The 13,495-nt window shown below is 33.4% G+C and overlaps 2 protein-coding genes across 2 annotated transcripts; both read right to left on the reverse strand.

The window, feature by feature from the left end:
* Window positions 1-407: 407 nt before the first annotated feature.
* Window positions 408-2,182, reverse strand: LOC120272335. Its single transcript, XM_039279152.1, has one exon. The coding sequence runs from the start codon at window positions 1,841-1,843 to the stop codon at window positions 782-784; it is 1,062 nt and encodes a 353-aa protein (XP_039135086.1). The 5' UTR covers window positions 1,844-2,182; the 3' UTR covers window positions 408-781.
* Window positions 2,183-3,740: 1,558 nt separating this feature from the next.
* On the reverse strand, window positions 3,741-9,163 carry LOC120272334 (UTP--glucose-1-phosphate uridylyltransferase). Its single transcript, XM_039279151.1, has 21 exons — window positions 8,967-9,163; window positions 8,830-8,877; window positions 8,592-8,683; window positions 8,365-8,455; window positions 8,050-8,110; window positions 7,874-7,951; window positions 7,721-7,771; window positions 7,524-7,597; window positions 6,776-6,848; window positions 6,322-6,379; window positions 6,185-6,231; window positions 6,046-6,111; window positions 5,250-5,282; window positions 5,072-5,124; window positions 4,927-5,002; window positions 4,769-4,825; window positions 4,592-4,675; window positions 4,406-4,504; window positions 4,218-4,322; window positions 4,030-4,101; window positions 3,741-3,952 (listed from the first exon to the last, which is right to left on the reverse strand). The coding sequence occupies exons 1-21, from the start codon at window positions 9,053-9,055 to the stop codon at window positions 3,926-3,928; spliced, it is 1,434 nt and encodes a 477-aa protein (XP_039135085.1). The 5' UTR covers window positions 9,056-9,163; the 3' UTR covers window positions 3,741-3,925.
* Between the last annotated feature and the right edge of the window lie 4,332 nt (window positions 9,164-13,495).

The following is a 13,495-nucleotide window of genomic DNA, read 5'->3' on the forward strand; positions in this document are numbered from 1 at the left end:
ATATATATATATATATGTGCGTGTTTGTGTAAAAATTAATAAAGCTAGAATTTTATCGCGAAAACAGTAGACGAAACATAAAAAATGAAAAAATAAAATACTTGACAAATATTAACCAAATTGGGAAAAAGACTAATGTCATCATCATTTTATAGCATAGACTAACTTTAGTTTGGGATTGGGATAACAAACTAAACATGAATTTACAACTCCATTGTCACCTGAAACAAAACATTCAAGAAGAAACACAACCAATATCATGGGATAAACTCCTTTAAAGTGGCTGCATGTTATTTTTTTTAAAATTTTACCATTTTACTCAAACCTTTAAAACCCATCCTAATCCTTAACCATCCTACCATCAAACACATGAGAAAAATCCAAAACAAACAAACAAACACACACACTAAACAAAACAAGAAGGTTTATATGATTCCCCTTTACAACCCCCCCTTCCCCATCATTACCACCACCGCCACCCAACCTTCCTACAAAACACTGCAACCCACCTACTTTACTCACCCCACAAAATAAAATAAAAGAAAAAAAAAACACAAGTAGTACTACTAAGTACTAACTGATAAATCTCTACAGAAAAACAACAAGAAAAACAAAGTGAGCACCATCTCTTCTTCTCTACCTCTCTACACAAGAACAAGTACCAAGATAAGCACCATTTCTCCATCTCCACAAAAGTAGAAGTAGTAGTAGTAGTAGTAGAAGAAGAAGATCAACAATTCCCAAAGTGATCACCTGCTCATAAAGTGAGCTCTCTCTCTCACTACTCCCTGGTTGGTGTCCCATGCCCACTCTCCTCACAATCCCCCACACTCTTCTCTGAACAAACATCCTCCTCTTCATCTCCCCCAACCACCACCACCACCACATTCTCATCCCCATCTCCATCCCTTTCCATATTCTCATTCTTCTTCTCCTCCTTCCCATCCTCACTACGGTTATCATCATTCTTCTCCTCTCTCCTCAAAAACTCAGTTTCCAACCTATTCAACCTCCTCCTCACCTCTCCCATCTCCCTTTCTACCAAGAAAAGCCTTTCCTTTAGTGTCAAATTCTCCTCTTCCAATTGCGCAATGTGTGTATCCTGATCATCCACTCTATTCTCCAGCACATACGCCGCCGCCGCTGCCGCCCCGGCCTCCTCCCCCGTGCTCGGGTACACCATCTCAAACCTACTCAAGTCATGATCCAATCTCCTCTCCACCTCCAAATGCTCCTCCACATCACTCTCACTCGACCCTTCCCCTTCCTCCACCTCCTCCTCCTCTCCGTTCACCCTTGTCGGCGATCGTAGCCTGATCAATCCTTTCATTGATCCATATCCATCAACTCCCCACTCCTCCTTCGCCATGTCCACTAACCCCTCTCGTGAAGGCGAGAACTTCGGCGTAGGTAGGATCGCCGGTGTCACCGGGCATGGTGACACTAAGGACGTGATCCCACCGGCCTTCTTCGCTCGGATGATGAACGACGTCGTGTTCCTCGGCGCGTACGGTGCGCTCCTGCCGAACTTCTTCTTGGGATAGAACCTCCGTGCTTTGGCCCTGTTCTGGGACTGCAGCTCGTTTAGCGTCGGAGGCTTATACCCGGCCGGACCTCCACCGTCACCGCCGGCGAGGCCAAGACCTGTCCCCACCGCTGACCCACCCTTCATCCGCTTGTCCGCGACCTTCTTGCCCTTCCAATTCATCCTTCCCGGCATCAACCCGGCACCAGCTGTGAACACCATCGGACGGGGGTTTTGAAACCCCATCGGATCCTCCATCGCCGCCGCCGGCGGCCAGATCCCATAGCTCCGGCTTATCATCTGTGACGGATCGTTCATCTCCGGCACTCAAACCCTCGATTCTTTGCTGCGAAACCAAATCAAAGGTAAAGAAACCGAAATCCTTCCGATCTTCAAGAAACCCTCACACAAACTCTCAAACTCCCCAAAATCGCAACCCAAATTCTCAAATAAACGAGAAATCCAGAGTCTGATCTCCAATAATCCGGTAAGAAAAGCCCTAACCCTAACCCTAAATTCCCCCAAATCAAAACCCTCGTCGTCCCGGAACTAGAATTCGGAAATCGATCACCAATTAACCGTTGAAGAAAACCCTAACCCTAATTTCTGTCCCAAAAACGCAGGGGAATCTCTGAGCTTGTATTTCGTAAAAGGAAACGGTTTATAATTTTTGGGGGAAATCGAGGGATTGTGTTGATATTTATAGGAGGGTGAGGATGGGATGAACGGTTGGATTTGCGTGCTTAGATGAACGGCTAGGATCGTGTTTTATCGAATATATTGAATTTTTAATTGCCTTCTAACTTTGACAATTTTACGCGATTAGCCTTGTCATTAAAAGAAAGTGTCGGTTGTGGTCGCTGGGTTTTCCGTCAATTTTGAGGTATTAAATTTAAGTTAAATTACGATAATACCTTATTTGGGAGAAGTGGCGTTGGATTCACGAGCGATTGTAGAAGTTTCTGGGCCGTTAGATTTTTTTTATATGGATCTGATCCCGAGGAAAATGCACGGTTGGATGGGACTAAATCTTTTCCATCCCGGGAATTTTATTACCTGCAGGTTCTAGAATTTCACAAGAAAAAGGAGCTTTTAATTTTCTCTTTTTCTCTCTTTTTTTTTTTTTTTAAATAAAACGAAACAAGGCTTTGATTTTTGAATCAATGAATCAAAATGCACATGACAAGAGGATATGGAATATATTTATTAAAAATATTTATTTTGCCTGTCCTACCTTGTCTGAACTAAAGACTCTAAACAACTCTTCATATCTGAAGGCTTTCATCAATCAAAGAGCATATGATTTGGTGGCGTCTTTAATAACTATTATTTAATGTTCTGATGTGGGACTTGTTTTTTTTTATTTTTATATTTTCTATTTTTGTTTTAAATTATGGTCCAAACGTCAAATTTTGAACTCCTAAATTAAACAGTGAACTATAATTTCCAAACACCCCCATCAACGAACAGACCCGCCAAATTAAGACCAATTCTTTGCTTCGTGTTTGGAGGGCACGCAGGCGTTATTCATAATTTCTCATTTAAATCGAAATCATCACATGCACAATTCAATAGTGAATTTTAATTAAATTAGACGTGCTCGCGCGCGCACATATATATATATGACAAAATAGTTATTTTGACAAATTAAGGTTAACAATAGATTATTTTTTTTATAAATAAAAATAACAAATATATTAGAAAAACAAAAGTATAATAGCTGAATTGGTCCTTTTATTTTGTCTCTTTCTTTTTGATCCCTCCACTTAAAAATACTCCCAACTAGTCTCTTTATTCTTAAAAATCCTCTACTCTTGGTTTCTTCTCAACTAACCCTTATACAGAGACTAATTGGGTCATTTTTAAATATAAAAGAACTAAATAGGCTTATTTTAAGAGTAGATGGTAATTGAAAATATTTCTAAATAGAAGGACAAAAAAAAAGAGAAAAAAAATAAAGAGACCAATCCAGCTATTAGTATTGACATATTTAACATTGTTGTATTGACCTGAAACTATACTTCCCTCTCATCTCATTGTTATAAACATTGAAGCTGATGGAGAGATTGTGGTTTTCTTCTTAAGATAATGAACATGAAATTCTTTAAAACTGCACCTTATCTCAGGTTTCTTTGCCCATTTGTGACTCTAATTTTAATAAAAGAATCAGTCACCACAAAACTCAAATTAATCATTCCATACAAACCACCAGAAAAATCATTGTAAGTAAACCTTTATTCGCTAACTTACTTTATAAGTGTCAAAACTCTAATGCACGGCTCTCAAATATGGTAGAGCAGCTAACGCTGCTATGATCAAAAGGAACTGAACTGATAAACAACAAGATGATCACATTAAACAAGCAAAACTCCGACTTACAAATGCTCCAGGAAAAGATACTCAGATGTCCTCAGGGCCATTGACGTCCTGGAGCAACCATTTGTTTTTGGTTAGATGGATTCAATTAATGATGCCGAAATGCAGGTAAGAGATTGATTCATTACCTTGTTCTCAAGAACGATCCCATCGGGAATTTCAAGCTTCTTGCCGGATTTGTTGGTGATTGTCACCTTGCCCTTTGATTAAGTACAAGAGATAATGAAATTAATTTACGTGTCATGAAAATAAGAGATTTTATCATGATACAAACATCAGATGCAACTCTCTTTTTTTGTAAGGGAAAGGAAGATACCTTGAGAACTATGCCAGCGCCAAACCATACATCACCAGAAACCTTCAAGCTATCAAGATCCACAATGCTTGGAATGGACTTGAACCGGCGAAGGAAATCACCAACCTGCATGATGGAAAAGAATGACCCGCGTTAAGTGCACATGGGTAAAAGTCTGATCTCTGATTCTAAAGAACATCATCTTCTACCTTCTTATATTCAGGACCTAATTCGATTGTGGGGTTCGCAGGGTTTGATCTAGCTTGGTTGCGGATCACAAAGCCATCAACGAGAGTATAGAGATCCGACTGCAAAAGTAGCATACAATAAATCATACGCCAAAATCACCGGTCATAATGTAACTTATAAGCCAAGATTTTGAATTAAAATGTAACCTGGACTAGCAGCAAGTCTGATGTTGCTTTCACAGGGAGGAAGCGAGAGCGGGGAACATTAATCCCAATAGCATGATCAAAGAACTAGAAATGACAAATAAGGGGTTTTTGCGCAATTAAAACATAAGTACTTGGCAAACAAATTGTAAATTTTTAATATTGCCACACGATGCTTACCCGTATTGCTGCACCAGCTGCAGTTTCAAGTTGAAGAACTTTCACACCATTCACTTCCTGGAAATTTCAGTTCTTTTATTGTTACTGTCAACTCTATGCATGCCAAAATAAAACAAAAATAGCGAGTGTCATTTATAAAGGAAAAAATGGGAACTCACCTTAGGGTTAGGAATGATCTCCATTTTAAGTGCATCAGCCTCCACAAGCCGCTTGATAGCCTTCAAGTTCACCCATCTGTTTCAACACAATGGTTAGGATCCTTTACATAATATTTGACACTAGAAAACAAGAAATGGAGCATACAAGTTGTTCGTATTGAAGATCTTGAATTTTTCAATTGATTTAAACTCATTCACCTGAGGCAAAAAATGAAAAAATTATTAACTATGAGTTGCATAGGATTACTACCATCTATCAAACAAAAGCAAAGGGGTGCTTTCATAATAAAATTTAGGACAAATAATAAGAGATCAAAGCTTACATGTGCATCAGGAACTTGTGCAATCTCTAAAAGCTGCACAGGTTAACAAGGTCAAAACATTAGTCTAACTCAAAGGACATTAACAGAATCATAATTCTAGAACAAATGGCAAAGAACATAATAACTAGTTAATAATATTAAGGGAGAAAAGAAATTAAAGCTTTTAATTGAACTCAAAATTTACAAAGCAAGAAAATTCATTCAAAATCCAGCAAGCAACTGTCGAAAAATCTCCTCTCTAGTATAGTTTTTCCATCTTTTAATTTGTTCTTGTTTCTATTTCCCCGGCTGTACATTTTTTACTTGAATCAGTAAAACTTAAATCAACAAGCAAAACATTATTTTATGAATGGTTAAGTCATCAAAATTTGTAAAAATTGGAATTTTCCATTTCCATGGAGAACATTATTTAATCAAGATATCCTCCTGGTCACGTATACAATAGAATTTTAACTAGTTAAGAGACCAGCAATAACCAAGATCAGGCCATTTGCACATAGTGGAGAAAAGACAGACCAATAAATGTTTCTGTACAGTGACTTTTGTCCAATAATTTTAAATTCCATAATGGTACCAAAATCCATGATTTGGTATAAAAGACCATCATCACCATCCCCACATTTGAACATAAAGGGACATCTACAAGTTATACTTAAAGCATTAAACAGTAAATGCATCTTGTAAATTAAAGACTAGCAAATGGTTGAAAAACAATGATTAGCCAAGTAGTTGCATTATCTGGCACATTAATCCCAATTACAATAAAAAGAAAACTAAGAAAAATTTTACAACTTACTTGAACCCTTCCTTCGTATGAGATAAGAGTACCTCCTTTCACATCAGCCAAAGTTTTTGGAGTCACCTGAAAAGAAAAATGCATAAGGGTATGAGCTTGCCAGATTTCATTTAATCAAAGAAATATAGTTGTCACATACCTCCATACAGTACTCATTCTGATTGTGTATCAAATGGTTGAGGATCTCTGTTTCAAGTTGTCAAGGAACAAATACAATTTTGCAAATATATTGAATTAAAAAAAAATTATAATGATGGCAAAGGAGTATCAGGATACTCATATCAACAATAGCACCCAGGTTATCCGAGTTTGCCACAAAAACATACTCTTTACCCTGATAAAAATCATCACAGTAGGGGATAAGCAATAAAATACTACATTAATCACAAAACTATACAAGTGTTATTTAGAAATGAAATTGGAAAAAAATTTGAGGGACTTGGAAGGAAATATCAAAGATACTGGAACCATGAAGACTAAATGCTCTGTTTTGAAGTATATATATGTGTGTGTGTGTGTGTGTGTGTGTATAATATCCACAAGCTACTTATTATATGTACACTTCATGAATAATATGACCAGATAAATTTCTTTGAATTATATATGCACACACACATAAAATACTCATTAAATCTCTCTACATTTCATGAGCAATATGACCAGATAACTTTTGTGATGAAGGGTAAAACAATAATCAGAAAAGCAATGATATTGGCTCACTGATACAAACCTGTGATATTAATGCATCGAGCTTCCCACTATTCATCAAGGAAGGGAACACATCACCATGGCCAGGAGGATACCTACACATAAAGGCACCAGTAAAATATTTAATATTAAGAAGCAGTATTCTACTATCTTATTTAACTGAGTGTAACAGATAGAATCAAATTTCAAATAGATCTTCAAATATTTGCTTTTTTCTTTTTACTGTAGAGCAGAAGTTATGTTATGATCATCAAGACAGATCAGAGCATTGAAAAGGGTAACTGACTGTCAGAAGATGAAATACATTAGTAAACAGTTAAAACTGGTCTATCAAACAGCATATTGAATAGGAGATAAGGTTTATACATCAGGTCAGCAATGTAGCGGCTTTATTGGCAACTATCTTTCAAATTACATCACCACATCACACTGAAAAACTACAAAACCTTTGTACAATAGCAAGAACATAAGGAACAAAGCATAATATATTTCTTAACAAACAAATTAGGCTATTTATTGGCATGAAATAGTAAAAACATCCTTGCAGCCACTAATCAGAACTTTAGAAAGTTAGAATCCGTAAAAGCCACCAATAAAAAAAAAATACCATAAAAAGATCAATTGAAAAGAAAAACAGTAAATCAGGCAAAGAATTATTGATTTACAGTTTGCAATGAAAAATACCTACACAAACTAGACAGACATCAAACAATCAGAACATTAACCAAACATACATTTCACCGCAATGGAGTATAGAAGAACAAACTTACCAGCCATCCTTCCCAACCTCGCCCTTGCATGGCAATGGCTGAAAATCTTCAGCAACTATTCGTGGATACTGACTCTGCAAAATTGTCATTGAAGTCAATAACGATTTCTACTTTTTTAAAATCCAATAAATCCTAATACAAGTCTACTCCATTGCAGATGGTCACAATGAACTCTCAAGGGTGCATATATTTGAAACCTGGTTAAATGTATGAATTTCAATGTCTGAGTCGGAATACTTCTCCACAATCTACAGAAAAGAATTTTCAGCTGGTCAGAACACCAAAAGTAATAATAATAATAAAAAAATCAAACATATCCATATATAAATATAATAGAGGAGCAAATTCACCTTTAATGTGTCATCATGGGTGTTGAAGGAGTTCATCAAAAGCAGGGGAACATTGCACCCATACTTCTTATTAAGTGACTACAGATGAAGAAATTTATATTTTTAGAAATAATCAAACCATAAATGTTAGATTAGAAGAAAAAGAAAAAGAAAAAAAAAATCTAACATTCACTTACCTCTATTTGAATAACAATCAGATCAAGAAATGTAAATCCATTTCGAACTTCAATTACAGACCTGCAGTGATATATAAATTTTATTCAGGAAAAATCATAACCGTGGTTGTACTATGTTATGTTCCAAAAAATGACACTAACTGGACATCATGTTCATTTTCTACTTTTTTTTTTTTACAGTAAAATACAAACAATCATATCCCAAACACCTTTATAAATCAACCTCGAAATGTTCTCTTGAATAAACAAACCAGAAACTTAACCTAAACGAATCAAGTTTGAACTAAAGGCTAATAAAATCAAATCCAAATTTACTTGGGGCCAGTGCAACCCATGGTCGTTCCCAAGCCTCCATTAAGCTTCAGCACTACCAACTTGTTGAGAAGCTTCTTAGTTGCTTCGAGATCTACATTTCACCAAAAGATTAAGATCAAGATCACTATCACTATCACTATCACTATCACTCACCAAGTGATCATCAGATTCAACTCATCAAAACAACGAAAACATCAATTCAGATCTACCAAAAAGAAGATGCGTACCTTCAGGAGGCGGCGCAAGGGTATCATAAGGCACCACCACTTCATCAGTAGGAGTCTGGATCTTACTCCACTCGATCTGCTCTGCTTCCCCGCTTAACAACAACAACAACAACAAAAATCATCATCTCAACATCAAAATCCAATTAAAAAAAACCCAAAACAAGCATCCCAACAACCCAAATCGAAAGAACCACAACACGAAACCAGTGAAACAGATCAATCAGATGGCGATCTATACCTCAAATAACGAGAGACGAGGTTAATGAATCCAGATTTCTCATTCTCACTGCCAAAAAAGTTCAAAACCAACAAGAAATCAGATCAGATCGGAGATCCAAGAGCTCAGTCACATCCATCCAAGAAACAACACAATACCTGATTTGATTAAGGCCAGCGACGGCTGAGCGGAGCTTGGAAAGCTTCTCCTCGGTCTGGAGGGTGGTCGCAGCGATGGTGGCGGCCATTGGAGCAAGAGATCAGCTCTGAATGGAGGGAGGGGAGCTGAGGTTTTGGGTCGAGATAGAGCACACAAAGGAGAGGTGGTAGCGTTGTGCGCGCTGTGAGTGAGAATGGGAAAGGTCTTATATATTGGAGGCTTGGAAGAGAAGCTATTGTTCCGTTAAATGTAACGGAATATACTGACGGATATACTGCCGTTAGCGACGTGGCAACTAGAAACGCTGTGTTTTCGTGGCACGTGGCACGGAGTGATGATGATGATGAGATGGTCAGAGATGAGATAAGGTGCGAGCAGTGGAGCATTGGAGGAAGGGTATTAGTGTAAATTGGTTTTTGTAATAATAAATAAATAAAATATAAATTTTAATTTTAAATTTAATTTTGGGAATTTATTTGGTAAAATAACTTGAATGCTCCTTGAATACCTTCAATTTTTAATATTTTAAATATTTTTAATATTTATTAAAATACCAAAAATATCTTAAAAGAATTCCGGTATCAAAAAGCTATCTGGCCAACAACCACTATTTGGTGAAATATTATAAAAATAATGAATGGGCAAAAACACAAGGATTAAATTCCTCGGTTGATAATATTATTGTAATATTGTGCATATGTTATAAAATATTATATACTATAACAGTATGATTTATTAATTATTTAAAAGTTTTTATGAAAAAATGTCGTTTTTTATTCTTTAAAATTACATAATAAGTGAATTCCTATATGATTATTAAGTCATTATATCTATTTGTCGTCGTCTCTTGACACTTCTTTGCGGGAGGCATGACAAAATGAAAAATTTTGAAGAATGATTGGGAAAATAATTTTAGTTTTCAAGAATGCATTAATACTATTATATTTTATATATATATAAAAGTTACTTTTAATTTATTTTATATTTTGGCTTTGCTGTGTATTTTATATTCGGCTTATGCATAAAGTGACAGAAATTTTGTCAATTTCTAGAGAAATTGACGGATGTGGATTTTTAAGAATAAAGATGTTGAGAAGATAAAATAAACTAAAATTATTATATTATTTATTTATATTAAAAAGAAGAAAATTTTTGTGCCAACTTGCTTTAGGTATTTGAAATAAACCACTTGTTAAAATAAGGTTTAGTGCAAAAGGTGACCCTGAGTTGTGCCATTAGTGGTTTTACATCTATACTCATAGATGAAATATATGTTGATTTTAATTTTCAATTAATGAGGTTTATTTATTTTAATATTGTAAAATTGGTTTGGTAACTTATGATATCAAAAGATGCCATATGAGTCTATATGAGTTAGAAGGATTAAAATCAATAAATCTAATCATTAGGGACTTATAATTATATGTGTTTGATGATCAAATACAAATAATGACTGACTTCAAATACAAGTAATTGTTTCAACTAAAATAAAAAAAATGATAAAAATTTTGGAACAAAATACTATTAATAGTTTCAATTTTTGGGTCACATCCATTTTTTTTCACCGACTCTAATTTTGAAAAACTATAGAAATTTTTTTTTAACGTAGACGGGATCAAAAAATAAATTTATTTTCAAATTTATGGATGTTTATAATGAGAATATGAATGTGAGTAAAAGAAATTATCCTTTTTAAGTTGAAATTATCAAATATGAGTTAACAAAATGAAAATAAAATAATTTTAAATTCAATACTTGTTTTTTAAAAGTAATAACTTAACTATAAATACGAGAAAAAAAAATTACTTCTTACTTTTGACGACCAGTACCTCACATCTCAATATATTTTATAGGTATAATATCCGAATTAGTCTCTCTACTTTTTCTCACTTTTTTTTTTGTCTCTCTACTCAGAAATGTTCCTGACTAGTCTTTCTACTCCGGCAAATGTAAGTGGATCCATTGTCAAAAGTTGAAAGACTAGTTGAGAGCATTTCTGAGTAGAGGGGTCAAAAAGAAAGAGATTTAAGTAGAGAAATTAATTCGGGTATTATACTTATTTTATAAGATAAATAAATATTTTATTAAATAATAAATATGGTAAAAATCCTAGACGTAAAGCCAACCGTTTGTTTTCCCTTTCTAAAATATTTAAAACATTAAAAAAAATGCATTATATCTTTTTTGTATTATTGTATATGAAGAGTGAAGTTGCCATGATGAGATCATGACATTGTTGGCGACACTAATCAATTCAATTAGTCAAATCCAAGGAGGAGAATATTAAACAATGAGTTAGAAAAATAAAGTTTTTAACATGGTTTTGTAAAGAATAAATTAGGATTGTAATTCATTTAAAGATGGTTCATGGTGGGTGAACATTAAAATATATATCAAGTTTTTTTTCCCCTAATAATATTTATCTCTCAACCTCTCAATGCATGATTGGAAAGTACTATATATATCCTAAGATATTATTTGATTTTTTAATATATATATATATAAAATGGACAAACCTCTCACTTTCAACCATTGTGAGAAGAAATTGATCTCTCGACGTCTCATTTGGTAAAAAGAAAAATTACTATCTTTTTTATCGTGAAAAATGATGTATTTGTTGAAAATTTCCCCAGCACTTAGATCATTGATCGTATAAAATTAATATAAAATTGATGTAATAAAAATTATTAAAACACTTTATTTATATATGTGACATAATATTGGTTTTCCACTTAAAGATTTAAGATTATGGTCTTATAGTTCTTACAAATATAAATAAAACAATACAAATTCAATTTGAGAGAAACTTATTAAATTGGTTTTTTAAATCATAAAATTTTAAAAGGAGCCGCATCTATCATAAATAAGTTTCATTTCAAAAAATCCTTTTAAACCTAGAACACTTCAACCACTAAGAGGTGATTTTATTAAGAAAAATCAAAGATATTAATCTCTATAAAGGACTCCTAATTTTAGTCTTTAAGCAGGTAGATATCATCTACATCAATATTATCATCTTATTTGATTTGTTGATCTGAAATTGTGATGATCCTCATAAAAGACAGATTTGAACATGAACAAAAATAATAATATAATTATAACTAAAGACATATTTATATAATAAGAAGAGTTGTAAATGGTCTAACTTTTGCAAAGTAATAAATAAATCAATTAATTGTCATGTAGATTGACATCATCATTGGCACAAAAGAATTTGGTGTTAAATTGGAGATTTAAAAGATCTACTTGTAATGAAGATGCATTGCATTATCAGAGTGACATTAAACTTTGAGAGATGGAATATTGATTATTAATACTTGAATATATTCTCCCAAAGTACTAAAGGATGCTCTCATGGCTGTTAATTCACCACCTTAGATATCACTCATCTAAGTTTGAGCTTATGTTTTGTGTAATGATTCGGCCTAACTTGATTTAAACATTATATTTTATGTTGGATAAGATTTCATAATCTACTTTTTAAAATAAAAATGAAAAGTAAAAGTTTTATTTTACTCTTTTTTTTTTTAATTTTTTATCTCCCACCTATATTTAATTACCACATGTTTCACATATAAATGCGTTCAGAAAAAGTGTTGAGAAAAGGAGAAGCATGGTATCATTTTTATCTTGCAGAATAAGTGATTATGTAAAGTAAAAGTATTGCTATATATATATATATATAAAGCCTATAACTCTAACTAGAAAATAAAAACATTATACCATCATGGCAATAAGATAGTTAGTATTTCATTTTTTTTCGTCGCATTAAAATAGAGTGAGGGTTCAAATAAAAATTATTGCATTCAACCGGTGTTTTTTTGTGTTATAGTTTACTACAAAATTTTCAAGCAAAATTTATGAAATCACAATATAATAATGGAAAAAAATAATTAAGTATAGAATTAATTATATTGTAACTTTGTTTATTATGAAAAAATATAACCGCCAACGACTATTTAGTCTATTGGTATGAATTCTTTCTAAAGGTTTTTGTATTTTTATCGATAAGACAGATCTGAATCTCAACTTACGCAGAATAAAAGTATATATATGTTAAAATAATAACTCCACGTCAATGTACATTTTTTTTTGTGATTTGTTCATGTTTCGTCATATAAATATAACCAATATCTTATTTCATTATCTCGGAATAAAGAAAAAAAAAATACAAAGATTCCGGCTTCCATAGCAAAGTCTCTCCTCTCTTCTAAGCAATTAATTTGGATGTGAAAATTAAGAGAAATGTTTGCCTATTTGTCTCTAATTTAACAAGAGTGATATCTTATTTACCAATAAGCGGTATTGGAAAAATATTTAATAATATTGTTTTTAATAAAAATGAAAAAAAAAACAACTACATTGGCTTTTGCTTTAGAACATGCTGTTAAATGAGAGTTGGGAAAAGTGTTATTATGAATAAACTATTTCGTTCTTGTAGAATGTTTGGTGTTATAGTTTTCTATGACAGCTTACTCTATATGTTTTTTTTTTCTTGTCTTAAAATTAAACATATTTTCGGTGATTA

Source organism: Dioscorea cayenensis, chromosome 11, assembly GCF_009730915.1.
Source record: "Dioscorea cayenensis subsp. rotundata cultivar TDr96_F1 chromosome 11, TDr96_F1_v2_PseudoChromosome.rev07_lg8_w22 25.fasta, whole genome shotgun sequence".
NCBI lineage: Eukaryota > Viridiplantae > Streptophyta > Magnoliopsida > Dioscoreales > Dioscoreaceae > Dioscorea > Dioscorea cayenensis.

Coding starts and splice junctions, on each gene's coding strand:
- LOC120272335 (XM_039279152.1), bottom strand. CDS start 1,843: ATGAACGATCCGTCACAGATGATAAGCCGGAGCTATGGGATCTGGCCG.
- LOC120272334 (XM_039279151.1), bottom strand. CDS start 9,055: ATGGCCGCCACCATCGCTGCGACCACCCTCCAGACCGAGGAGAAGCTT. Junction 6,112..6,184: donor AGAATGAGTACTGTATGGAG/GTATGTGACAAC, acceptor TTTTCTTTTCAG/GTGACTCCAAAAACTTTGGC. Junction 5,283..6,045: donor CATACGAAGGAAGGGTTCAA/GTAAGTTGTAAA, acceptor TAACCTGTGCAG/CTTTTAGAGATTGCACAAGT.